This window comes from Gallinula chloropus, assembly GCF_964237585.1.
Source record: "Gallinula chloropus genome assembly, chromosome: 27".
NCBI lineage: Eukaryota > Metazoa > Chordata > Aves > Gruiformes > Rallidae > Gallinula > Gallinula chloropus.
In genome coordinates, this window is record NC_140112.1 from 4,746,604 (window position 1) to 4,773,647 (window position 27,044).

The 27,044-nt window shown below is 57.8% G+C and overlaps 1 protein-coding gene across 1 annotated transcript; it reads right to left on the bottom strand.

Annotated features, from left to right (window-relative positions):
* Positions 1 to 22: 22 nt before the first annotated feature.
* On the bottom strand, positions 23 to 23,851 carry MAPKAPK2 (MAPK activated protein kinase 2). Its single transcript, XM_084275890.1, has 10 exons — positions 23,367 to 23,851; positions 6,085 to 6,224; positions 4,376 to 4,440; positions 3,541 to 3,620; positions 3,315 to 3,441; positions 2,792 to 2,867; positions 2,491 to 2,615; positions 2,148 to 2,233; positions 1,867 to 1,947; positions 23 to 1,578 (listed from the first exon to the last, which is right to left on the bottom strand). Exons 1-10 carry the CDS (start codon positions 23,613 to 23,615, stop codon positions 1,435 to 1,437), a joined length of 1,173 nt encoding a protein of 390 aa, XP_084132016.1. The 5' UTR covers positions 23,616 to 23,851; the 3' UTR covers positions 23 to 1,434.
* Between the last annotated feature and the right edge of the window lie 3,193 nt (positions 23,852 to 27,044).

Here is a 27,044-nt window from a genome sequence, read left to right on the forward strand (position 1 = left end):
CAAGCAAGGAGGAGAGACTGGGTGACGCTTTAAGTGTCTTTAATCCAAAGGACTGATGAGCAGACCAGGGAGATTAGTATAAGCCAACAGAGAAAACTTAACAAAAAAAGAACAAAAAAAAAAAAGGAAAACAAAAAGAAACAAAAAGAAAATAAAAAGCAGGTAAAAACTGTTTCTTAAAACAAATTAAAATTCTCTACAGTGTCTCTAAGGTCACCTAGAAACTAAACATTGCATTAAAAAAAATTTTTTCCCCATTCAAACACATTTAACGCAGTGAAACATAGTGACAAATAATAATAATAATAATAACTCATGGACTAAAGACTTCAGAGCAGCCAGCCTGCTGCTGGGAGGGGAGGATCGCTCCCAGCGCCCAGCAGGACCCACACCAGGGTGTGTGTGGGGGTGCTGCACAACCCCCCAGCCAGGGGAAGGGCAGTGCTGCTGGCCCAGCTCCAGCTATGACCCTGCAGCATCACCACCCCCTCCCCACACCACCCGCTTTCCCCTGGGGATGCCCAGGACAGCATCTTCCCCAGAGCTGGGAGGGGGGGGCTGAGGGATCAGCCAGAGACAGCAGGGCAGCATCTTTTCCTTATGCCCCTGCAAAGCTGGGGGGATGTGGGGGGCACTGGCCGCTTCCTCACACCACCCCCACCCCCCCTCCATCCACCCCTGAGGTCAGAACTGGATTCCAGGCACAGGTACAGATTGCGGTGGCCACGGTGGGGGGGTCAGGGGAGGGAGCCACGAGCAGCTCAGTGCCCACAGACACGACACACACCCCACACACAGACAGACAGCGACACGGACGGCGCTCACGGGGTCCCTGCATGCTGCTGGGTCAGCTCAAGGCTTCCAGGGCAGAGAGTTATTGGGAAGGGTGTGGGGTGTTATTTTTTTGGCCACCGTGCTACAAAAGCAGCGGGTTTTCAGGCCAGCACAGAAGCAGGGTGTCCACGGGGACACCCCCACCCCCACTCCCATCCCTAGCCAGCATCCAAGCAGAGAGCACAATGTCTGGGGTTCAGCTCTACAGTAGTTTTTAAAAAATATATACCCTAAAAAGGTCACCACAGGAATTTCCATGTCTTTGGAAGGAAGGAGAGGAGGAAAAAAAAATAACAATAAATCAAAATTTTCACCAAAAAAACCCCAAAATATCCAATTATTGGCAGCGTTTGTCACAGGACAAAATCCCAGCTGCAGCACGTGGATCTGAAGGGGAGGGGGGGATCTTACAGCCTGCTCCAGAAAGGTCAGAAACACGGGTGAGTAGCTAAAAATAACTAGTCTGGTATAAATGTCTGGATTCCATGCGCTGATAGAACAGTCTGTCTCTTTTTGTCTTTTTTTTTTTTCTCTTTTTTCCTTAAAAAATATATATATATAGTTATTGCTTTCTCAGGGGGCGGCGGGCGCTGGGCACCCTCAGTGGGGGAGCGCAGCGGGCTCGGTGGGGTTTGCTTTCTTCCGCCTCTTCATCAGCAAAGGGTTGGAGGAATCTTCGATCTTCTTGATCTTGATTTGTTCATAGTCCACTCGCATGGTGGCCAGGGCGCTCGTCATCTCCTCCTGTGGGTGGGGGGCACAGGAAGCACTGTCAGCAAAGCACACCTCCCTAGGGACCCCCAGGACAGCCATCCCTCTCCCAAACCCAGAGGGTACAACTTGTATCAGGGGCTGAGGGTCCCACCATGGATTTTTCCAGGCCCCCTCCCCAAGCTTGGATCCTGCTGGGAGCCAGCAGGCTCGCACTGAGTCTAAATTAGCCCAGTTTGCAGCGAGATGGCAGGAGGAGATGGTCCCTGGATGGTACCCAGGGCACAGAGCGTTTCAGACAGCAACCAAGAGAGGCTTTACCTTCACGTCCTCCCACAGATCCTTCTCCTCTTTCAGCACGCGGCTGGTGTGCAGCGGGGTCTGCGGCACCTGCATGGATTGCTGCCAGGAGCACGAAGGAGTGTGAGCTGGGAGTCGCTGGCATCCCATCCCATCCCATCCCATCCCATCCCATCCCATCCCATCCCATCCCATCCCATCCCATCCCATCCCATCCCATCCCATCCCATCCCATCCCATCCCCATCCCATCCCCATCCCATCCCTCCCACCCCCATCCCCATCCCTCCCACCCCCGCTCACCATGATCCAGGGGTGGTTCATGAACTCCGTTATCGTCATGCGCTGGGTCGGGTCCGTCTTCAGCAGGTTGCGGATCAGCTGCTTAACTGGAAAGGTTGGTGCAGGGGTCGGGGGTTAGCAGGTCACAGGGAGGGGGCTTCAACCCAAGCCAGCAGCCCCAAAACGCCTGGACGTGCCTCCCATCCCTGGTCAAACCCTTGAGCAAAACCCTCTTGAGCAAAGAGGTGAAGCTGCCACATCACTGAGCAGTGACCCGCCACGTGCTGCAGCTTCCCCAGCGCTGCTGGACACGGGCTGACCCCAAAGGGAGCCCCCAGCCCCAGGACAAGCCATCACCAGTTACCTTCCTCCGACACTTCAGACCATTCAGGGTTGGGAAACTCATACTGGCCCATTCGGATGCGCTTCTTCATGCCGGGTGAGATGGCCAGGCCGTGGTTGGAGTAGAAGGGGGGGTACCCACACAACCTGCATGGGGAGAGGGAGCAGAGAGTCAATGTGCTGCCCCAAAAGCCACCCCAGCAGCCCCTTGGAGCACAGCTGGGAAAGGTTCAGCCCCCCCAGCCTGCAGACAAGCTCAAAAGCTGCATTCCCCCCCCCTCCCTGTGACCCCAGCAGGACAGTGAGGGACCTGTGGGACTCACAGAATGTACATGATGACGCCGAGGGACCACATGTCACAGGACTTGTCATACTTCTCCGGGCCCAGCACCTCCGGGGCTGGTAAAGAGAGAAAAGAGTCCTGAGCCAAAGCTGGAGCACCAAGCAAGCAGGATCTGGCCATCCCATGGAGCTGACAAAGAGCTGCCACAGCTCCAGGCAGCCCAGCGCAGAGCAGCATGGATGTGGCACAGCACAGGCTTGGCACAGCCATGCTGGCAGCACGGGCAGGAGCAGTGGGGGGTGATGGTGCCACCTTGCACCCCCCCAGCACAGGCCACACACACCACCACCACCACCACACATGGAGCAGCCCATCCCAAGTAAACCAGCAAACACAGCCCCCACCTGCACCCAAAGCAGAGCCCAGCCTCAATCACCACACTGCGGGCTGGGTGCAGGGGTGATGATGGGCTGCACATAGCACCACCCAAACCTCCCAGCTCTGCCCTCCAGCTTCGCAAACCCGCAAGCTCAGACCCTCCCCTCCCCCTCCCAGCCACTTACCCACGTAGTACGGTGTGTAGCACGGAGTGGCCAAGGAGTTGTGTGTGGTGGTTTCTTTAGCAAAGCCAAAGTCTGTGAGCTTTAGCACAGCGTTGGGCCTTTTGGAGGTGTACAAGAGGTTTTCCGGCTGTGAAAACACAGGGAAGAGGTAGTGAGCAGGGGAGCTGGAGCAGCCTTGGCATTGCCATGGGGCTAGGCACTGCTGGGTGAGCATGCAGCACGGTACCTTCACGTCCCGGTGCGCGATGTTGATCGAGTGCAGGTACTGGATGGCTTCCCCAATGCTCTTCATTATCTCTGAAGCCTCTGGAGAGGGAAAAGAAAAACCAAAACACAACAAGTTATCCAAATCACGCATCAGAAGCCTTTAAAAGCAAGTCACCATGAGCACTGCTCCCCAGGCTCCTCTGCCAACAAAGAACCTGGCTGAGGCCAAAGGGGTGTCCTCTACCTGAAGCCCCCCCATGCCAAGGGGGACCCCCAGCACCCATCCCTGGCTCAGGAGCCTGCAGCAAATGGGAAAGAAACTCCCACGACAAGGGATGGAGCAGGGTCCAGCCCCTGACCCCCATATGCCCAACTGCACATGTCCCATGGGGGATATCACTCACCACCCAACCCCCAGCACTGCTAGGGACCCCAAATCTGCAGGGAAACCAGCTGGGAAAGCTTTTCCCATAGGATGGGAAGCCAAGGAGGCAACTTGCTCAGGGTTTGTGTTGCATGGACACTTCTCCCAGCCACAGAAACAGAGGGAATGAGATGAATGAGATCTCTGAGAACCACAGCCCCTGGGCATCATTTTTTGAGGGAGGAGGGTGTTTCTGAAGGTCACTGATGCTCCTTGCCTGTGTTGGAGGGCAGCTGAGAAAACATCCCCTAACCCTGCTTTTAAACAATGAAAAGCAGGATCACTCACACCCAATTCCTCTTTTCCCAAGAGTAAAACCCTGCTGGGCATCCAAAAGAGCATCTGAGGGAACAGGCTGGACCAGAGACACTCCTATAGCCCCCATGACACTGCCCAAAGACAAATCCCCAGGTCCCCGTGGGCTCCATACCCCGTTCGGTGAAGGCCTGGTCTCCCCTGTCTTGGATTCGGCTGAAGAGCTCCCCACCATCCAAGCTGGAAGAGAAGCAGGAGGCGTTAAGATGCCGTGGTACCATCTCACACCGGTGCAAGCAGCACCGAACCCTCTGAGGCTCAGCCAGGAGCTGCACAAGCTCAGGAAGGAATGAACCCCTTCTCCATCCAAGCCCTGGGGTTGGTGCCTCAAAGGGATGTCTCAGCGCCTCCTCTTTCCAGAAATGAGCAGGGCAGAGGCTTCACACTGGAGGTGGAGTCATGGGGTGCAAGAGGACGTGGCCTCCCCACCAGCCCACAGAAACACGTTTACAGTAAAGACAGCGAGTGCGGCTGGAAGGATGGGGAGCTCCCGGCACGCCTGGCCTCGTTTAGCTGATAAGCAAACCACCTCACCGGCCTGCTAACCCCACACAGAAGTGCTGAGCAGAGGCTGCAGCAGGGCCAAGGCGTCAGCAGCATCACCGTGGGCTCACTGACAGGATGGGGGAGGCAGAGCCTGAACCCCACTGCAGCAGAGCAAGCTCTAGCATAAGCTGTGAAGAGAAGCACCCCAGAAACCTCAGCATGGTTTCCAAAGGCTCCTCAGGTACCCTAAGGATAAGCTCAGCTCCTAGAGAGACCAGGAGTGACATGGGGGATAACTATCCATGAGGACAGCAGGTAACAGTGCTTCCTGTCCCTGCCGCATCCAGCTCAAGTGGAAAGGGTTTCCCAGTGCAGAGAATATCTCCTGCCAGCACCCCTGAGCTCCATTCACTGGACATCTGCAACAGAGACAGCGTAGGGCCAACCACTGCACAGAGCCTGCGAGGAGACACACTGACAGTCCCACACTGTCCATCCTTGTGATGGGTGTTACACCCAGGCCGCATCCCTCGCGCAGCGGGGAGCCACGGCGGAGATGCGCTTGCAGGGAGCTGCCGGTGCCCTGGGGACTCGTTTCCTACCACTCAGCCCCTGCTTCTCGTCCCACACAAGCAGAGACGTTGCACAAACCTTCCCCATCCCCAGCTGCCCAGCGTTCCAGTGCAGCTCTCAGAAGCCTCTTCCCACATGAGAGCGGCACATGCTGCCTGCCCCGGTGCTGCTGGCAGCACTCCTCACGCCCGCTGCCCCCCCAGGCAACCTGCCAGCTTGCCAGAGGAGAGGTTTTGGCAAGGAAGCTGCATCAAATCACAGCTGCGGTTGGGATGTGGTTTCAATACTTTCCCCTTCATTCCTCCTCCTCCCCAGGTTATATCAAAGATCTACCCGAACCAGAGCCGCTCAACTGCTGCTGCAGAAGGTGCAGGGGTGTTAATCGATGCCTCAGCTCGGCTTGGCTGCCTGCTGCCCAGCAGAACCCACCGCAGGAACCCGATGACTACCCCGGCTTTGAGTGGCCAGACCAAGTTTGGTTATGATCGATCTGCAGTGAGAACCACGGGCCCGAAGCCTCCCGACAGCCAGGCGCGCTTTCAGAATGACTCAGAGCCAGCGCAGCTCCCGCCGTCCCTCCAATGCCAGCGGTGCAGCACCTCTTCCAGCGCCAGCATCCCTCCGGCCTGTGGGCTGCATCCCCCAGCGCAGCATCTCCTCGGGGTCCCCAGCACCGGCACAGAAAGGCACTCACCCCGCTTGGGCATCAGGCCACCAGCCCACCAAGGAAGAGCCCCCCCCCCAGCAGCATCCCCAGGGACTCACCACTCCATGACGATGAGCAGACACTTCCTCCCCTGGTAGAGGTTCTCGTAGACGTCCATGATGCGGACGATGTGCGCGCACTGCGATGCCCTCCAGTGCAGCTCCACCTCCCTGCGGGCCTTCGGGCAGTCCTGCAGCATCTGCGGGGGAAGCAAGACCCTGTCAACCCCGAGACCCTGTCAACCCTGAGCCCCCCAGGAAACCCGGGTGGTGACATCCCCCTGGCACAGCGCCCACACAGAGGAGACGCAGGGGTGAAGACCGAGCGCTCTGCTCTCCGCGGGCGGCATCCAGGCACTCGGCGCTGTGCTCAATGCCTCCATCCCCATCTAGTGGGAAGAGCGTGAAGCCGTCTGTCCTCATGAGCTTCTTGCCCTCGAAACCAAGGCTGGTCAAAGCTCATCCCGGCTGCCTGTCACCTCCCTGCCCTCCAGGATGCCACCAGCCAGCAAGACTTCCCACTGCATTTAGGAGCAAACCGCTACGGGCTCATTCCTACACCGGTGCAGCCCTGGGTACCACCAAGCATCCTTGTTCTCCTCTCCACATCACCCACTCATCACCTCCCATACAACAGCACTCTGCTCCGTGGGACCAGCAGGACCCTCCTGCCCTTACACACAGGCTGGGTAACAAGATGCACCCTCACTATGGCTTCAGAGGCCACCAGCACCCTGCCATGTGTGCCCGGGGAGGGGACAAAGAGAGCAGCCAGATGATCCCTAAATAGCAGCTTCTCTCACGAGCAGCGGCAGCTCTTTGACGAGGCCCTTGCCCTTCCCAGGGACACCTCCCAGTTCCCAGGTGCAGGAAGGATTTGCTCGTCTATTAATTACCACGTTTGTCAGGATAAACAACCAGCCTTAATTATTATACTCCTAAATATAGAACAAACACGTCTATCTTCAGCGTAGCTCGTTTTCCTTCCGGTCTCCAGCAGCTCTTGGGGCTGGGCTCAGCAAGACACCCCAGAGCAGGTCTGCATCATGGCAGGGAACATGAAAAGGCATCCCAAATCAGTGTGCATCAGCAGGAAATGGGAGTTCTGGTTGTTTTACCAAGACAGACCCAGAAATACACCACTCTCTCCCAGTCAAGCTCCCGGGGCTGCTCAGTGAAGGAGTGGACCCAGCCAGAAAGCAGAGGAGCATCAGCCCCTGGATGCTTCACTGATCTGAAACGGTGCCTGATTTATGGGAAGGGCCCCTGTGCCATAGAGGGGGATTTCAGAGGAACCAGGCTCAACACTTGCTGCGCCCCAGAAGACACTCGCTGCTGCTTTATACCCACATGAGCCCCAGCAGAGGAGCAACGGCAATTTGCATCCCCACCCAACACAGCACCTGCCCTTTGCCAGGGGGAGAAGGGCCAAATGGGGCACCTGCTGCAGCCACCCAGATAGCACCCAAAACTTGGGTGCCTGATCACACTTCGCCCACCTCCTCAGCTTGCCCGCTCCCCCAGGCAGAGGAAACCCATGCGATGGACAGTTCAGCATCCTCTGCACCGACAGCCTCAGGACAACAGGGCAGGAGGTTGGACAACCCCATTCTTGCTCCTCTATTCCTTCATTACCCTAAAAAACAGATCCTGCCAAAGCAGCACCAGCCGTGCAGGCAGGGAAGGAGCCTGGAAAGAAGCTCAGTTGTTTGTGGCTCCGAGCAGCCTGGCATGGGGAGCCAGGAAGCTGAAGAGAGAGAAAATAAACCCCAAAACCCCAACAAAACACCAACCATTTGTAATTATGCACTGGGAAAATGGAGCAGCGGGAAGCAGACGGTTAACATCAGCGAACAGGAGATGTACAGAAGCACACAGCCAATTTTTAGAGGTCACCCAGAGCGCTTTCAAGGGAGCTTAATTGTATTTCTGATGAGCGAGGAGGCAGCAGCCTCCATTACCTGTACCAACACAGCCCCGGCTCCGGCTTTTGTCCTCGGGCACCCGCAGGCGGGGGAGCAGCTGCCCCCCTGCACCCTCCGAACATCCCGGCTGCATTCAGCTGCAGCGCCAGCCCGCCTCCGCTCCCCTGCCAGCCAGGGGATGGAGAGGCTGCTCACGGCCAGAGAGGAGCTGATTAAGCCTCATTAAGAAAATTATTTGGTCTATTTAGGAAACATTCCCGGTGGCAGGTGATGGGCACAATGAGACCCCCATGGGGATGGCCATTACTGCTGTGGGGGGGTGTGCAGGAGGGACACGGTGATGTCCAAACCACAGCAGAAGCCATCCACGTCACCCGCTGCACCCACACAACCTCCACCCTGCCCCAGGCATGAAACACCAGCTCCTCATGCCCTACACACAGCACAGGGCTGGGAAAGCATCCCCTGGTCCCGGTGCGGGCAGGGAGAGGGCAGTGCTTCCACCCCAGGTTTCTCTGACAGCCCCCAGTTGATGATGGGAGATGTCCTGGAGTGACAGGCGTTGCTCTGGTCACTGGAACTCCATAATGAATTTGAGGGGGCATGTGGTGACACTGTTCAGGTCCCTAATTTAGCTCCAGTATCCAGGGCAGCCTGCAGCTGTGGTGAGATTTATGTTTCTTGGCTTGCAATGAGGGGGCTGGGATGGGAAAAGCACCTCGGGTTTCCCTGAGGTTCAGCAAGGGCAACCTGCCCCCATCCCGCCCCAGCTGACAGTCCCGGCTTCGGAAGCAGGAGATGCTGCAGCCAGAAGAGCCCCAAGCAGGACCAGGGTTAACCCTTCAGAGAGGGACAAGGTGCTGGAAGCCCCTGGCAGCCCACAGCTGCTCTTGGTTCAGCTTTTCCACCTGTTTTCTCCCATTCCCCTTCCCAAGGAGGGCTCCTTTGGGATCAAACACCATTATTTCAGAGGGGAAGCGTTGCACCCCCCACCACCACCAAGCACAGCAAAGGCAGGTGGGTGTGAGGACAGGAAGGAAGATGCTGGAGAAAACAAGGGGGCTGGAGCTGCTCACGCTGCCTGTCCTCAGGCACCACTGATTCAGTCTTGCCGCCTCCTCCTCCCGGGGTGCTGAGCTGTGAGTCACAGCAGGGTCCCAAGGGATGCTCCCTGCTCCACCGGGATGTCCGCAATGGCACCATCCCACTGTGACTCGCCCTGGGTACCACCACAGCCCCAAACAGTGCAGCCCCTTGGCAAGCCAAAAGCACGCACTGTGCCTGCTCAGACCAGCAAGGCATCCCTGTACAAGAGCTTGTGAGGGAAAACTCACGTCCCATGGGCAATCTCCAGGAGAACTGAGGCACACACTGGCATGCAGAGCTGTTCATTTTCCAGGGCTGCCCCTCTCTGCCCTGATTCCACACTCGCCCCAGGCTCTCCAGCTGCTCTTGCAGGGTGGTTTCATTTCCATGTGTATTTCTGATCACACCCAACTCACCTCATGTCCCTCATCTGTGCGACAACCACCACTCCAACCTGCAGCAGCACCCGCAGCAGCATGCTGTGCCCCACAGAGCTCCCCATGGGACCCACCTGCACCGAGAGGGTTAAAATAAACCACTCTGAAGTTGCAGTAACAATAAACCTGCAGTGAAGAAAGGCAGGCTGTCATCCTCCCGAGGGATCAGCAGGGGAGCAGAGCAGAGGATCCCCTGCCTCGGCTGCACACAGGGACTCTGGGATCCCCCAACCAGGCTAGCACAGGGCAAGGAGCATTTTTTCCCCTAATAAAGCAAAAAAAAAAAGAGTTTTTCCCTACAATGGATTTGCCTCTTCTCATCTTTCCACACAAACTGGTTGCCAACTGGCATCAGCTGCTCAACACATTGGTAGAGCCGGTGCTGGATGCTCTGCACATGCTGTTCCCACCTCACAGCGCCAGGAAGGCAAACCCCCCCTCCACCTCCCCTGCACCCCACTGCCAGCCCCCAGCACCCACCCAGCGATGCACAGTGCTGGGGGAAGGGGTGGGGGGGGGCATGGATGAAGTTGATCCAGTCCCATGTGTCTCTTCTCTGCCTTTAACGCCAGCACATTTGGGGACACCTCAGGTAACAGCCCCACAGTTACAGTCCCAAAGCCTCTGCCGGAGGCGGTTGGGAGGCAGCAGGAGGCACAGAAGCAGCACAGCTTCATTCTACTGCTTATTAACTACAGGAGAGAAATAACATCCCGAGTCCCAGAGCCCACCAGAGGAATGATCTTACCAAAACACAGGGAAACTCAGGGCTCAGTCACAATGCCGTCATGATGAAAGGAGCAAGGGCAGGAAGCCTCCCCCACACCGTCCTGGATCTTACATAAACCTTTATGTTAACCCCATTGCCGCTGCTCACACCCACCACCACCAACCAGGGGGCTGCCCCAACTCGGGGTGGAGGGGGATGCAATGGGATCATTCCAGTGGTACTCACACACATGGAGCCACAGACAGCCCCCACCTGAAGAGCTTGAAAAGCCCCAACAGAACAGGCAAAATCCTCATCCTCTCGTTTGTTTTGCCCGGGGAAAGCCAGGGAGGAGAGGTGATGTGTCTGGAGGAGAAGCCACACCAGGGCGACTACTGAGAAGGGCCATGGATGCTCCTTGATGGAGCCGTTTGCAAGGCAGGAGGATGGCACCAGCCTTCCAAAGGGACGGTGGTGGGTGCCATCGGTGCCTGGTCGGATACAGAGACTCTGACCATCCAGGCAGGACATAAGCACAGCCAGCTTCGTGCATTAGCACCTTCCTCCTCCCTGTGAGCAAAGGGCCATCCTCCACATTCACGTGCCTCCGGGAAGACAGAGAGGTTGGAAAAAGCATCCCAGTGAGAGAGAATTATTCAGATTAGACAGGGCTAGGAACACAGGGACAGCCTGGAGAGGTGATTCAGGCCGAGCAAACACCAACTGACACACACTCAAGCTGCTCAGCCACATTCTCTGAGTCTGAATGACCTGTGTGCTGGGAGGAAGACTCGGGAGCCAGCGCTGGGAAAGCCTTCCCATGGCACGGCTGAAGACAAGGGATCCACCAGGCACACAGAGGCCAGGGCTGTGAGGGGTGAGCTGAAATCCCCAGCATGCCCACCCAGGCGGATGACAGAGGAGGCGGCCCCATCGCTGCTCCCCAGAGCGATTTTGCAACGGGGAGGAGGATGTCAATGGGGCAAGGGAAGAGGCGGGTGTTGCACCCTGCTTTCACAAGGGGACCCGCCGCACCGGGGCCCTGCTCACCCACAATGGTTGCACAAATCCCAGTGCCTCGTGTGCTGCCCAGGGGAGACGCTCAGGACCCCCGTCCTGCAGGTGTCGCCCCCCCCGCCCTCCACCCCTTCCCCGGGGCATCTGCTGAGTATTTCCTCACCCGCTCTTCCCCACGACAGATGCAGCAGCTATTCAGCCTTTTCAGGCTGCAACAAAAGCCTCTCCAGGCACACAAAGGCCAAGAGCAGAAGAGAGGCCCCCTGCTTAAGTAAGAACCACCTGCCAGGGGCCCGTACAGGCCCCCCACAATCAGGGCGCTGCCCCCCAGGCCAGCCCAGCTCTGCAGACCCCATATCCCCCCAACAAAAACAAACATTCTCAGCACTTTGATTTCAAGGAGATGAAGGTCCCAAAGCGAGTGCCCAGGATGCTGAGAATGAAGGACCATCAGCTCAGTGAGGACTCCAGGGATGAGGACACAGGGAGGCAGTGGGGACACCAGGGATGAGGACACAGGGAGGCAGTGGGGACACCAGGGATGAGGACACAGGGAGGCAGTGAGCAGGAGGGGGTTGTCAGACTCACTGAAAAGTCAAAGCAGGTAAATGGCAACAAGGCGGCAGCTCGAAGCATCATCCCTCTGACTCACGGCACCAGCAGCAGGCTGGAGCTGGTGTTTAATGAGCAGAAACAAACAGTTTCAGCGTCACTTAACTGAGAAAAACAAAATTAGGGGCCCATTCGGTACCAGGTTTCTGGTTTTGGGATCATCTTGTCCCCGTGTACCGGAAGCAACGTGGGGTGTGGTGACTCACCCCATGCCCGTCTCTCCAGGAGGCACCGGGGCTGATCTTAGGAGCCAAGATCAGACCAGGCATTAGTGACAGCAAGACCTCCTCTCCCACCACCCAGGAGGGCCCCCTAGGAGGTCCCAGGGTACAGACCTGGCTGGAATGATGGAGCCTCTACCCTGGTCAGGACCTCCCTGTGAATCCCGTGGGAGGGAAGGGGTCCATCACAGCCAGAACACCTCAACCCAGCACATCCCTTCCTACGGGCATCTGAGACATCCCTGGGAGCCACCACGACACTGGGCTGGGAGGTCTGCGCAGGGAGGGGACTGGATGCCTGGGGAAGGCAGAAGCTGCAGCCCAGCTCCAGCTGGAGCCACTCCAGGGGGTGATGGAGTGTGGGGGGAAGCTCAGAGACCCCTCTCTGAAACCGAACCACCGCATCCTGCCTGCCCGTGCGGCAGCCGCCATGGAGGACACGCTGCAGCCCTGAGGCCTTTCATCCACCCAGCACAAAGCGAAAGGAAAGTGGGAGGCAATGGGAGGGGCAGAGATCTTCACGTGAGGCACGGCTGCAGCCAGCGGTTCTGCTCCACACCAGCCCTTTACCGCCCTTTACCACCTAAAAAAAGCTCCAGGCCTGGGGGCAGCTCCTCCTCCCAAGCCCCATCCATCCCTCACCAGATTTCCCCTCGGAGCTGCCGAACGGAAGAGCGCACATATGGGCTTTTATGATGGGAAGCGGGTTGATATTCGCAGGCATGGTTAATGCAGGAGTAAACACCAGTGTAAACCATTAACTCCGCGCTGACCTATGTCCTCTGCACTTCCCTCCCACAGGCACAAACCCCTTATCACCACACCCGCCTCCAGCAGCCCTCCCCACCACGGCTGGGGGCTTCATCCTGTCCACACAGCCCCCAGCTGGCACCAGGCACTGGAAGCGTCTTTTTGGGCCCCTTGCTCCATCCACCTGGTAGCAACTCTGGGGGCAACCCTACCCAGCCCAACCATTACCTCCAGCCCCAGGGACAGCTTCAGGGGGACTGCCCACACTAACATCCCAATGCTGCTTCTAAGATGGAAGCAATTTAAGGGAGAGGCCCAGACCCATGTCTGAGAGCAGAGGAGCCGTGAAGCCCTGCCAGAAGCCCTATGACCACCCCTCCCCTTCCCAGCCTCACACTCCTGGGCTCACACCCTGCCCAAAAATGAAGTTTCCTGGGGCTCAGTGCACGGGCAGAACCCTCACAGGACAGGGGGTCTGCCACCCCCTCCCCACCTTCTTTCCACACAGGCCACACAAGCAGGGTTAATAAATATCAATTAAGAAACGTATCAGCACGAGGGCACAGCCAACACCTCCTGAGATGAGGCCAGGGACGCACCCCTGGCACCTCAGGGGTGATGATCTCCCAGGCAGCAGCTCAGCCTTTGCCAGGTGATCCCCGTGGGGGTGCAAGAGGAGCATCCATCCCCCCAGGAGTGGGACCCAGGACACGAAACCTTTGGAGAGTCCCCGAGTGGTGCCAGCCTACGGGGATGGCATCGCCTGCACTCACAGAGCGAACCTGTGCTGGAAACGCCACCCACAAAAGCAGTTTGGAGGCTGCCAGGGGCTCAGGGCTGGGACCTCGGCCCTTCCCTGTGCAAGACAAACAGCTCCCGTGCTGAGCGGCTGCGGCTGTTGTTGACAGCGGGGTTGTTTGGTGCTGGGGAAGGCCAGGGCAGGAGCGGCACGGGGATTTCATAACTCGCCTTTGTCTGCACGGGCGCTGGGACCAACCACCCTCCCCTCCCCTCCTCTTCCCTCCCACCTCTCTCAGCCAAACACACGTAGAGGCTCTGGCTCCATCAGCTCGGATGCAGTGGGATGCACGAGCCCACCTCAAGGATGCACAGGGGGGCATGCGTGGGGCAGGGAGAGGGGCTGCTGTAGCTGACCCCAGGCAAAGCTGCTGTAACTAGAGGGGATGCTAATGAGGTATATGTCAATATACATCACCCACCACCCTCTCTCTCCCACAGACCCCTCAGGCAGAGCTGCCCACTGAGACCCAAAGCCACCGGCAGCCACTCCAGGCTGTCCCCACACCCCAGGCAGCACCCTCCTCTTCCTCCCACCCCATGGCTGTCCCACATCCCCAGCACTCAACAGGACCCACAGAAGAGCTGGTAAGACCATCCATTTGCAGTACACCCGCCTAGGTTAAGAGCCAAGTGACACACCAACACTACCTGCAGTCACACACTCCGGCTTTACCACTACACCAAGAAGCATTTCAAGGGAAATCCCAGACCTTTAAGTGTCACCACAGAAAGCTGAGAGCCTCCTGTGGCCTCTCAATCCTGGGGAGCTCAACCCCTTGTCGGCCCCTCTTCCCTCTGCACTAACCACCCTGAGACTCCTTCAGCTGGGAGGAACACACAGTTGTGTTTCTATTTAAAAATGTTTTAAAAAGCCCTTCTTTGCATCCTGCTGGCACCTCATTAAAGCTCTCGGGACACGGTGGCTATTATTAGCTCCCTCCAGGCTTTTGGCAGCCCCGGGAGCCTCCGCGGCACCTGTTGGCAGCAGCCGCCTGGCCACAAAGCCCGGGAGGTTTGGTGAAGCCCGGATGGAGCCCAGACCCCCAGCATCCTGCTCAGCACCATAACCTCAAAATCCCTCAGCCAACCAGCGTGCAAAACTCACTGTGAAGCACCTGAGCACATGCACCTCCAAAAACACCAGAGGAGGAGAAACCTTCACCCCCTCGGTCTCCAAAGGCTCCAGCCCCTCCATAAGGAGTGCAGAGCAAGAGGCTGTCAGCAGAGCTTTACGTGCTTTGCATCCTTCCGATGCCCAGCAGAGCCACAGAGTGCTGGGAAGGATGTACTGATCCTCCCAAGGATGCCCAGTACCCCACTGCTCAGCACCAGCTCCTTCATCTCTCACCAAGCACGGCAGACATGAGCACTTTGGACACGTTCTGGCTGTTGGATCGGAATGGAAAGGGGATAAACCAATAAAAGCAGGGACACTGAAACAAAGGAACAGAAAAATACCTGCTCCTGCTGCTCCCCCAGCAGTCTTGGCCTCAAGTTGCTGAGTTTCCTCCAGGTAAAGCCCAGAAACAGAAGCACCAGCCCAAAGCACCACACACCAAGAACATCATCACCTTCCACATCCTCCTCTAGACCACGGCAGAAGGCACAAGCCATAGATCTGCTCCAAATCTCCTGGGGAGCACCTCCAGCTCAGCAGCAAAGACAGCATTTTAATCTGTTCATAAAGTCCTCAGACCTTACTCACCCAGGCTTCATCAGCCCAGTATTTGCATCTCTAAGTACACACACCCGAGGCCAGGCTGGCCACCTCCTCCAGCACCGAGGAACTGGGGAGTAGGAGCACCAGGACACTTCCAAACCTACCAGGACCTGGAGTGCTTCCCTGCTGATTCCCACCACCCACGGAGCATCTCACATCCTGGCAGGGACCATCTCTTTATCAGCGGCTCTTCTTCACAGCAAAAGCTACTGGGAGATTCTTCCCCAACCTGAAACAAGCAGGGTAGGAGGAGGGACAGAGAGGAAGGTGTCAGCAATCCTCTGACAACTGTGCAGACCCTCACGGCAGGAATGGGATCACTCCTTGCAGGGAAAAGCGCTGAGGACAAAAGCGGATACCTCAGGAAGCCTCTGTCACACTCCCAGACCAGCAAGGGGAAGATGCCCTCACTGGGAGCCCAGGCTGATGCCTGGCCAAGGGGTGCAACACACCCAGGCTCCCCAAAACAGCCATGTACCAGCACCACTCTGCCCATGGCACGGGAGGTACCCGCCCAAGAACCCCAGTCGCAGCTCTGATGACTTCCAGGAGATAACCCAAGTTTAAACTTCCTGCCAAGCCCTTCCCAGCACCGCTGAGGCAAGAGCTGCCTGGGTCCCCTCAGCAATCTGCCCAGCGCAATGGGCAGCCAGGTTGTGAAATGGCTGAAGAGGAAGAGAGCTTCACACCAGGGCACGGGAGGGAACCAGGGTGTCACCAGAGATGATGGCTCCAGCAGCCTGGCTGTACCCAAAAGCAGCAGCTAAGGGAGCCAGGGCTTGGCAGGTGATGGGTTACCAGCACCCACAGCAGCATCACCCACCACCATGCACAGCCCCTGCCTTCCTGCTAAAGAACATGGATATATAACCTGCAAAAACTGTTCTGAAGCAGCTTAAGCACTGAGCTGGTAAATACAATAATAAGGCTGTCACGACTACTGACAATAAATACACATCCCTGCTGCCAGACCAGCTCCCCCCCTGCTTTTTATATTATTTCTTAAATCTTCAAATTAGGCTGTGGATAACATGCATATTTGCTGGTTCAGTTGGATCTGAACTCATCTGCTTCCCCCAAAGCCCAGCCGAGATGCCCAGGATGCCATCCCTGCTCCCCAGCAGTGCTGCTTGGACCCGGCTCCCACCCGCCCCTCCGGGCAGGAGAAGCGAGGAGCTGCGGCTACTGGAATTGCAGGCTGAGGGGACAGGCTGCCAGATTTCCACAGCAGCCCCAGCTTGTGTTCCAGCCGCGTTTCCCTGAAAACACACATTTGGCAGGAGGTCCAGGAGGCTGCCCTAGCGTGGCGCAGGGCAGGCGGCGAGGAGAGCGGCTGGTCCGCTTCCGAATGCTCAGCAGAAGATGGTCCCACCCGTGTCTGCCCCACAGAACACCCCAGGAGGTGCTGTACCCCTGCCACAGGCAGAGTCCCGATCTGCTCTTACACAGATTTATGTGGGAGGCGTATGGCAGCAACGACCCCAAGCCCAGGGTCGTTACCAGCTTCTTCTGGGGCCAGCAGAGCTAGTGGGGTCAAACTCAAGAGCAGCACCCAGGGGAGCTGGCAGCAAAGCTGGGTAGCAAAGCTGATGATGATGAAGGAAACAAGTCCCTCCACCGATCCCAAATCTCTAGCCCAAAGCACATAAGGGTACCTAGCAAGAGGCAGAGCTGCAAAGCCCCAGCCTGGCCGCGCGCCCCAGGAACATTCAGATCTGGGCTTGTGTTTTGAACTTTATCTCTAGTTTAGGCTGCAGCTCTCTGGACAGCCAGGCACAGAATCACATGCAGCCCTGACGCCAACAGCTTAAATAATCTCATTACATCTGACGGCAAACGCTGTGCCAGCCGCAGGCTGCCCAAGCCAACGCGCTCACCTGCCCTCGCCACCAGGGAGATGGTACTTTGTCACAGCAAAGCAGCGTGCTGATGTAACACCCTAATTCACGGGAAGATGCCGTCATCCTCAGCGGTGTCAGACCAAAGATGGAGCCACATCAAAGCTCCATGTGCTGCCAGTGGCACTCAGGGAAGAGCTGCGCTGGTACCCCATCCCATATCCTCCTCCTGACTGTGGGTACCATCCCATCACCCTCCAAATGATAGTTCTGTGGCCCTCAGCATCGCTGGCAAAGCTCGTGGTTCGGGTCCTCTCAGGTCAGGGGGATCTCCCAGCATCCACAGCCATTAGTCCCTTCCCGAGGCCACGAAGGGAACAGGGAAGTAAATGCACCCATTAAACCCGGCAGTTGCTATAATCCCAACCTTGGATTGGAAAGATCTGAAAGGCTGAAATCTTTGAAATGACTCAGCCACGAGGTATAAAGAAACGACAGCTTAAAAGGCTGCTAAAGCTCTACAGCATTCAGACTCGTTCTTGCGTGCCCTGCCCTAACCCCCGTGTCCTCCTCCGTAGGGACACCGGCCGTAGAGACGAGAGGCCTCTCCAAAACAAGCCTCCAGGCACCGGTCACGCACACGGTCCTCGTGCCAGCCAGAGCTGAAAGGAGGACAGCTTTTAGCATCCTAAAGAAAGACACGGGGCACCCATGGTGGGTGGCACTGGTCTCAGGGGCTTTTAAAGTTTAACACCAAAATCACCACTGGAGGCACCCAGGATGCTCAACAGCTCTGGACCACACTGAAATGCCGACACAATGTGACTGACACAGGTTTCTTGGGGACCAGTTAGGTGCAGCTTTGTACCCACGCCAGCTTCTGGACCTGATGGAGCCATCATGCTGGCCCTCATGGATCCATACCCCGCTCCCCCAAACCCTCCCCCTCCTCCAAAACCAGCCTGTAAGCTCAGCCAAACCCCAAAGACCCTTTCCCAATTCCCGCTTCACCTCTGCTGCCCACACCCCCTGCCCACAAAGGGCCGAGGAGCTGAACAGCACAGAGCAGACACAGGGCTGCCTGGGGGGCACCTCCCAAAAGCAGGGCCCCACGAGCCGGCCAGGGCTGTGGCAGCCACCCTCGCCCGCTGCAGACAGCCCCGGCGCGGCGGAGGGGAGGCAGCGCGTTATTCTTGGAAACCAGGAGGTGAGGTCATGCTGCCTGAATGCTGCAACTTGAGGCCAGACGCACGGGGCCAGTTGTGCTTGGAGAGGAGCCTGACTCCTGCAGCGGGGCGGCCAAGGGAGGGCTGTCCGCAGGTCGGGAAACCGGTTACGTTCAGAGCTTGCAAGAGGAAAGGGTTTTCTTAATGAAGGGCTCCTTCCTCCCAGGCTCTCAGCAGAGGGACGGCTTTTAAAACAGCATCAGTTGTGGTGACAAAGCCCTTGGACCACCCCGGTGTGGGGGACGCCAGCCCACCACAAAGGTGATGCCAAACCCAGAACCACGCTTCTCCCCATGATGCTGGGATGCTTCTGACCCAGCTGCTGCTCCAGATGCCTCCACATCTGGAGGCACCACCCTGTGAACTACACATTGCCTGTGAGAAGTTCAGCCAGCCAGCCCAGAGCACATCCTGACAGGTTTTGGGAAGAGAGAAGTCACCATCTCACTCTTCCAGGGTTCCTAGGAAGGAACTCCTTGGGCTTTTTCCATCCCCTGTGCCTCCTAGTTGTCCAGCAAGTGCATGAGGAGACCTGGCTCTCAATCCATACAGCTTCCAATTACTCTTTAGACAGTGATTTAAAGGCTCTGGAGCAGGCAGCACGGGGCTGACAGAGCTCTGTGCCCACTCTGCGCTGCTCTGAGGCAGAGACAGCACCTCCACAGCCCGGCACGACACACTGTCCTGTATGCTGGGCTATCCCAATGCCCCCAGCAGACAGCAGGCACCTCACTGAAGCCCATTCCCACCAGCCCCATGGGAATGTCCAGACGCACGTTTTACCTGGCTCTGTTTGGTGATGAAATCCCAGGTGCTGTATTTTCATCCTGAGGGGTGGCTGCTGCCCCTGATGGATTCATCCCCGAGCAGGTCCCACTGCTGACGAACCCCCAGTAAATCACTGCACCTCAGTTCTCCACCTCTGACAACGTGGGACGCACCGATCTTCTTTTGCAAGACCCAGGGCTGATGGCATTAGATAATTACTAAGAGGAAGAACCCCATCACTTCCTGAGCGTGTGCCAAAGCAAGAACCCAAGTCCCTGCTCCCAGGCTGTTATCAGCCCATCTCAGTCATAGCTTTGGCTGCTCAGAACATCTCATGTATTCAGAAGAGATTATGGCCAATCCTAAATTGTTTAAACAAGCTCAAACCCCAAGTCAGTAGACTCCTTTGGTCAATGAGATAATAAACCACTGCCTTGGAAAAGTCCCAGTGATGTCACTATGATTTCCACAGTTTTTCAGCCACAGCTTGCACAGAAGGCCACAGCAACAACGTTTCTGCTTATATAAAATACATGGTAGAGTTTAAAAAGACTAAAAATGCCCCACAGAGAGAGGAGCAGGAGTACAGCAGGCACCCAGCAAGTTGTTGCCCATGAACATGAACCCCGGACCTCCATCTCCTCCATCATCACTTAAGGGTTGTTTTCCCAGCCAGATTTTCTGAGAGACAAAGCATTTTATCTCAAATGAAGCCACAGGAAGCCATGGGAAATGGGGTGCTTTGCTCCTCTGAACGTGATGTAGGACCCCAGCCATGATGGCAGGGAGAGGACAGAGGCCACCAGCAACACAAACACGCTCACCCACAGAGCCCCTCAGTTATCAGCTACGAGGCGCCTGCCCTATTTCCACGACAGACATCTTACAAGAATAATAAACCACAAGAGTACTGGGCTCCTTCCTCCTTCTCCATCAGAGGAACCATCACTCACAGATTATCTGATGAGGCTGAGAGCGAGACCGAGAGTGTTTCGCAAACGTGCCCCGAAGCACCAAGGATGCTCCAGAAAGGGGGCTGCCAGAGACAGGGGTGAATTTAGGAGCAGCCTCCATGGCCCTGGGAAGCTCTTCCACCTAAAGGGAGAGCTAATGATTTCCTGCTTTGAGGCAGGGGTTGGGAGAGAGGTTTGTTCATTTGTTTTAAAGGAAACCTGCCCCATGAAGAGCTTCAGCAAGCAACGCATGGAAGAGGAGAACCTCAACGCTTGCCATTACTAGCCCCTGCTCTCCTGTCTGGTTTTCCTGCAATTTCCTTGCCGAATTAGGAGAGCCAGCCCTCAGCCTTGCCTAAAGTTTAGTCTTGGCAGTGGAACTTGCAGTAGGCGAGACAGACCTCGCTCCTGGCCCCACCGTCGCAGCCTGCGTCACTAATGCCAACAGCCTGACCACAACCAACAACGCCAAGTCAGGTCAGCAGTGACCTACATACAGCAGGCTTTACAGAAGTTACAAGCCTTGTTTGGCCCAAGAATAAGTCACACCAAAGAAGAAAGGGGTAAGAAAACCACCCAGACCTCGCGTTTCCATTCCGTGGATCACCCCTCCGCAGACTTTATGCTCCCACCCTGCAGTAAATCACTGCACGTCAAACAGGACCAAGTCAGGGGTCACTGGGACCATCAGCAGGCTGCTTCCCACCAGGTAATCCAGGGATGCCACACTTCAGGTATCGCTCAGTACAGAAAGATAAAACAAAACTGGGGGTGGGAACCTGCAACATAAACAACAACGATGGATAAAGGAAAGGGAATATCCCTGTGTTCACCTAGGTGCTACACAGCAAATAAAACTACCGGCCGTTAACCCACACACCTTTTATTTAATGAGGCATCTCTGCCATGGATTATTGCACTGGGAAGAGAAGAAAATTGTTTGTAACTTTTTTGGTACTGCTGGAATGCTGTGGCCAAGCTCAAACTCTCCCTGAGCACTGGAAAGGTCTCTTAAGCAACGCGACCCTCAGCAAAACCCCAAATGCATCTCGGTTTGGGAGAAAGAGGTTTAACAATGTGATAGATGCTCATGATCCAAGAGGAAGCACAATACAGCCCAAAGACACTGTTACTATCAGGGTGAGACACAACTGTTTCACCCCCACAGAGGATCACATCATTACACCAGACAGTGGAACGGGGAATGCAAAGGGCAGCAGGACAGATGGAAACGTTTGCTGCACAACCGAAGCAGCACAGAGAGACTGCTGCTGTGGCTTCTGGCCACGGGCCACCAGGATTCTTTTAAGCATCATCTGAAAGATGACAACTCGATGCAATCACTTCTGTGGATCCTGCTTTAGGTCATCTTTCCATACTGATGCAGCCCATGAGTAATTCAGATCCAAATACCCCTCTGCAGGTCCCTAGCAGGCGTTATCCCGGCTGCGTACCAGAAGTGGGGATGAAGCCAGGACGCATTGTGTCTAGGGCAGTCAGCCTGCCGAGCGTGGGCTCGGCAGTTCAGTCCCAATATAATCACCAGATAACCCAAGCCTGTGGCTCTCCAGGGCGAGCTGGGTAGGCACCAGCTCACACAAGAGCCCAAACTCACAGTGCAAGGAGCTTTAACAGGGCTGGAAGGTGCTGCTTACAGCAGCACCCAGCTAAACTCTTCTCTCCCCAGCAAGGATGGGTGGAGAGGGGACAGGGAAGATGACCGATGCTTTTCCAAAACAGAGATTCAGCGTCAAACATACCTCACCCTCAGAGAGCCACACAGATGCTCTGTGCCACCCTCCAACGCAACAAAGCCCGGGCCCCAACCATCCTACCCGTGCCGGGGCCAAGAGGAACCGCGGGTGATGGGTCTCCTCTGCCATCCTTCCCCTTTCAGGGCTGTAAAAGGGAAGTGTTGGAATCTGTGCTTTAAACACACGAGTCGAGTGCAGAAGCGAGGAGGAGGCCGTCTGTCAAAACAGAAGAGGATTTCACTCATTTCCTACCAAACGAGATGACAGTGCACGGCGTCCTGGAGTACAGCGTGGTGCTGCTCAGGAGCAATGCCTGCATTTCCAAAGTGAAACTTTCCTTTGTTCAACTGACCCCCCCATCCTTAACCACAGGGGTTCAGCAGCATCCCTGACTGACCCCAGCACCCAGTCGCGTCTCCAAAGCCCCTTGTTCATTCATTCCCTCACTCACTCAGGTTGGGAATCCCAGATACCAACAGACAGGCAGCTCCAAAGACAGGCAGCTCCAAAGAGGTGATGGTTCGGGGTTTAGGTGGGGTTATTTCAGCTGTCACAGTTCTCAGGGTAACGCTGGGCCTTTGAACAGCTCATGTGTGGGCGCAAATTGCATCGACGCTCGAGAACACGGCGCTCCCGCCGAGCAGACTGCCTGTACCCACGTCACCCGGCGCCGTGCTCTGCGTGTTGTCAACCCATTCAAACTTCCCAAAGTCCCTCCGGCAGCCAGGCGTGCTCCCGGCTTCGCTCAGGAAAAAGCTCATCTGAAAACCGAGGGAAGCCTCACGCATCACCCAGCGTGGGCCAACACTCGCCTCCACAGCCACTACCCACCCACGCGGTGTACAGGCAAGGGGTGCACACGGTGACACTGAAACAGCCCCCGTATGGTGTGTGTGGGGGGGGGGGGTGACAGCCGCTCGGGGTTACACGCTGCGTGTACAGCCAGAGCCAGGAGACCCGTCCCAGCACAGGGATACCCGGTACGGATGTGGAGCACTGGGAGCCCCCCGGTCCGGGATGCAAACCCCACGGAGGTGAATCCAGCCGGGCCCAGGGCTCCTGTCTGCTCCCCACCCCCCTCGCCCCCCCGGGGGGTTACAGAGATGTCACACCGCTCCGTTTCCCACGGCAAAGCCGGAAAGCCGCGTCGCGCTCCTTTTAACGGGGGAAAAAATAAATTAAAAGCACGGCGAGCCGGGCGGGCAGCACCCGGCCCCATTGTCCCGGCCGGCTCCGCCGCACGCCCCGCTCCCGGTTACCGCTGTCGCTGCCCCTTTGCCCGTGCCCGGCCCCCACTCCGGGACCCCCCTCCTCCCCGCCCAGCCGCCCCGGCAGCAGACATCTTCCATCACTGTCAGGCAGCGCCGCTGCTGCTCCTCCTGCCCCTTCCGCAGCCCGGCGGCGGGGCGGGGGCAGCCCGGAGCCGCCCGCCCGTCCGGTCCTGGTTCCCGTCCTTCCCTCCCTCCCCGGCAGCCCAGGCGGGGGTGGGGGGAGCCCCCTGAGCCCCCGTCCCTTCCCTTCGAACCTTGAGAGCGAACTTCTCCCCGCTCTTCTTGCTGAAGATCTCCAAAACTTTCCCGTTGATCCCCAGCCCCAGCACTTGCGTGGTGACCTTGTAGTCGTCCGTGATGGCATTCTTCCGGATCTGCAGGCCGCCCTTCCCCGGGAACGGCGGCGGCCCGTGCGGGGGAGCGGCGGGCGGCGGGGGCGGCGGCGGCTGGGGCGGCGGCGGGTTGGGGAAGCCGGCGGGCGGCGGCGGCGCCCCGGAGAGCATGGCGGGCGGCGGGCGGGCCGCGCCGGGCGGGCGGGAGAGCTGCGGGACTCGCGGCCGGCGGAGCCCCGCGGTAGCGGGATGGGGCGCGGGGGGGGGTGAAGCAGCAGCAGCGCCGCCGCCGCCGCCCCCCGCCGCCGGTGCGCCCCGGCCCCGAGAAGAGCGATCGCTCCGGTGCGGCGGCGGCTCCTCCTCCTCCCGGCGCGGCGCGGCCCGGCTCTGATGTCAGCGCCTCGCCGCGGCCGGCCCCGGCCGCCGGGGGAGGGACGGGGCGGGGCGGGCACCGGGCCTGCGCTCGCCGGGGAGGTGGGGGGGGGGAGGTGGAGCGGGGCGGCCCCTCCCGCTTCCCGGGTGGGGAGGGGGGCAGGTCGCGCTTGCAAAGGAGGCTGTTGGGGGGAAGGTGGGGGGCAGATGGGAGCCCCGGGCCTGGGAGGGGCGAAGCTCTCAGCCGCCCGCCCAAGTACCGGCCGATTCCCCCCTCTCCTGGCACCGGCGGGGGGATGGCAACAGGTCGCGGTGCCCCCAGTACCCCTCCCCAAGCTGCCAGTTCCCTGCCCGCCACTGGCCTCAGTTTCCCCAAAGCCAACGTAACGCGACCGGCGGCTGCTGCCCGAGCGCCTTGGACACCGCTGGCTCCATCCATAAGCGATTCCCGGGAAGAGGAGAGATGTACACACCGCCACAAGCACGCAGAGCGTCAGGGGAAAGGCAGGGGACGAGGAGCCAGCCCGCAGTCCTGACAGCCACAAGTTAACCCTATCTCCGCGGCCAGCCCAGAATCCGGTGAAGACAATGAGGAGGAGGAGGAGGAGGGAGAAGGGTTGCAGGATGGGGCGGGATGCTGCCGAGCTGCCCAGCACGCAGGAACATCCAAGAACACTTGTTCAGCTGGAGCACAAAGGGAAATCAAGACTTTGCGTTCATGGACATAAAAGCACAGCCTGTTTGTCACTGATAATCCCTGTTTTCCAAGCAAAGGACACGTGCTTTCTGACACCCATCCTTCCCTTACCCAGCTGCCCCACAGAACACAAGCGTGCCCTGGGGAAGAGAGGAGGAAATGTGCCCAAAGCCATACCAGGAGCCAATGGCAGAGCCCAGAGCAACGTCCTGAGCCCCAACCGCTGCTTTTTGGCAGGCTGGTACATGTCCAGCCATGACCACATGTCCACCCTGCACAGCACAGCCAAGGGGCTGGTGTGCTGCTGGGACAGCGAGGGGCAGGACACACTCCCAGGCCCCATGGATCCAGCAGCCATGTCCTTAGGGCTGCGATGTGACAGGCAGCCCCAGCCTGGAGCCATGTGCAGGCTCCAATCTCACTGTAAACTGTGAAGAGCTCTGTAAACCACTCTGAGATAGATGGAGGGTCCTGGTTAGGAACCACCTCCTCCATCCACACTGACTCCAGCAGTTTCACTGGTGTCACAAGGACAGGACGAGCCATGGATGTGGGACTTCCCTCTTCTGAAGGAAAGCAACAGCAAAATAAAATGACTGCAGCATTTAGGAGAGGGAACACGAGGCCCCTCAGTACACGAGCCCCACGTCAAGTCCTCAACAAGCAGCTGCCTCCAGCAGAAAGCAGAACCCGGAGCCTGAGAAGGGCAGGGCAGAGAAGAGCAAACTGGTCCCTACACCCAGGCAGAGCCGCTTGCACCGGAGCAGGGGGCATCTGGCCCATGTCTGCCACCCCAGCACCTTCTGTCACCAGTAACATCCTCTCAGGTTTTTTTTTGTTGAGCCAACAGAACCTCCCCACCTGTTCGAAAAGGCAGCTCAGGCTTTGTAACAGCCCCTTTCTTTTTAACCAGCGACTGATCGATACCCGGGCGAAGCAGCAGATCCAGCTAATCAGAGCACGTCATTAGCAGCAAGAGACAGAGCGGCTGTCAGGAGGTGGCAGCGATAGTCACCAGATGGGAGAGTGAGTAAACCTACACCCGGCACTCGGAGCTTTATAAATAAAACTCTCACCGAGTTGTGCCTCTCACCACCGGCCCCGAGTTTCCCCACAAAGCCACAAAGGGGTGGGAGGCCTTTGCCTGCTCCCAGCACATCCCAGCAAGAAAATTTCCTACCAGGGAAGTGGACTGATCTGGGGACGTGCAGCATCTCCCAAAAATCTGCATCCTTCATCCCAATTAACAAAGGACTTTGGATATACCCCCGAGCCCCCCAATGTACCTTGTAATAACAGATTTAAGGCTGCCAGCGTTCTTTGTGGGGGTTTCCCAGCGTTTGCTTCCCCTTTTTTGGGCTTGTCTTGGCATGCCTGGGGAAATGAGCCCTTCAGTCCCGGTTTTCCTTGAGGGAGAGAGAGGAATCTGGTGGGAGGAAAACAATTCGCCCATTTCTCTCCTCTGCGCCCTCTACTTTCATTCATATTTGCTTTGTAACCCGACCCTTCAGCTATTTCAAAGATAAACACGGCTCCGGAGAGGCACCGTTTGGGAGTCCCGGCTCCCAGATTTCCCATGGAAACCTCCTCGGTTCCTCATCCGAGGCGCAGGGCTCCAGGCGCTCAGGATGGGATAACCACCCCCCCACCCCAGAGCCGGGACACCAGAGGCACCCAGCGTGCATCAGAAGACCCATTCCCCTCCGATTTCCATCCCGGGGTGGGGTGATGGCGAGGGCACCCAGCGCCTTGCAAAACTCATCCCCGCTCCGAAGCGCCCCGGTGCCGCCACGAGGTGGCCCCCGGTCCCCGCGCAGCACCGGGGCCGCGGGGCGTGGGGCGGGGGGATCCGGCTTCTGCTCCCCCCACTGCGCCTGCCCCTCCCCGCCCCGCACCGTGCGTGGGCTGCGGGAACGAGTCCTCCCGGGAGCCAGCTGGCAGGTTTGGGGTCCCACAGCGGGACACAGATGTGCCCCTGAGCCGTCCCCCACCTCCCCCAAAAAAGGGGGGAACCGGGAGCTGGTTGCTGGTCCTCAGGGTCTCCCCCCACATCACTTGGTGGGGGGGCTGGGGCTCTACCTGTACGCCAGCCCGTTCTCCCCTTCCCACGGCAGCCCCCCAGGCTCACCTGGAAGAAGACCAGCGCCGTGATTTATTGCAGAGGACCTGGCCAACGCTTTGCAGGCTGCTGGGCCAGCCACGGGAGCACAGGGGTGAGCAGCACCCAGCCCCTGGCACACATACTCCCAGCCAAACGCTCTCCCCCTAATCCCTTGGGCAGGCTGGAAACGGGCTAACCCTCAGATTTTTGGGGACACAAAAAGGTTCTCCCTTAACTGAGTAAAACGTGGCCCAGCAGCCCCCTGATACCCATCTCCCTCTTGACCTTCCAGAGGCAGAGGGATGTGAGTGTGGAGCACAGCCAGATCCTCTACCATCCACCCACTGCCCTCACCGAGCATCATGCAGAAGATGGAAGAGCCACCACCATAGGAGAAATTCCTTCTGCACAGCCCTCTGGAGCTGGGTCC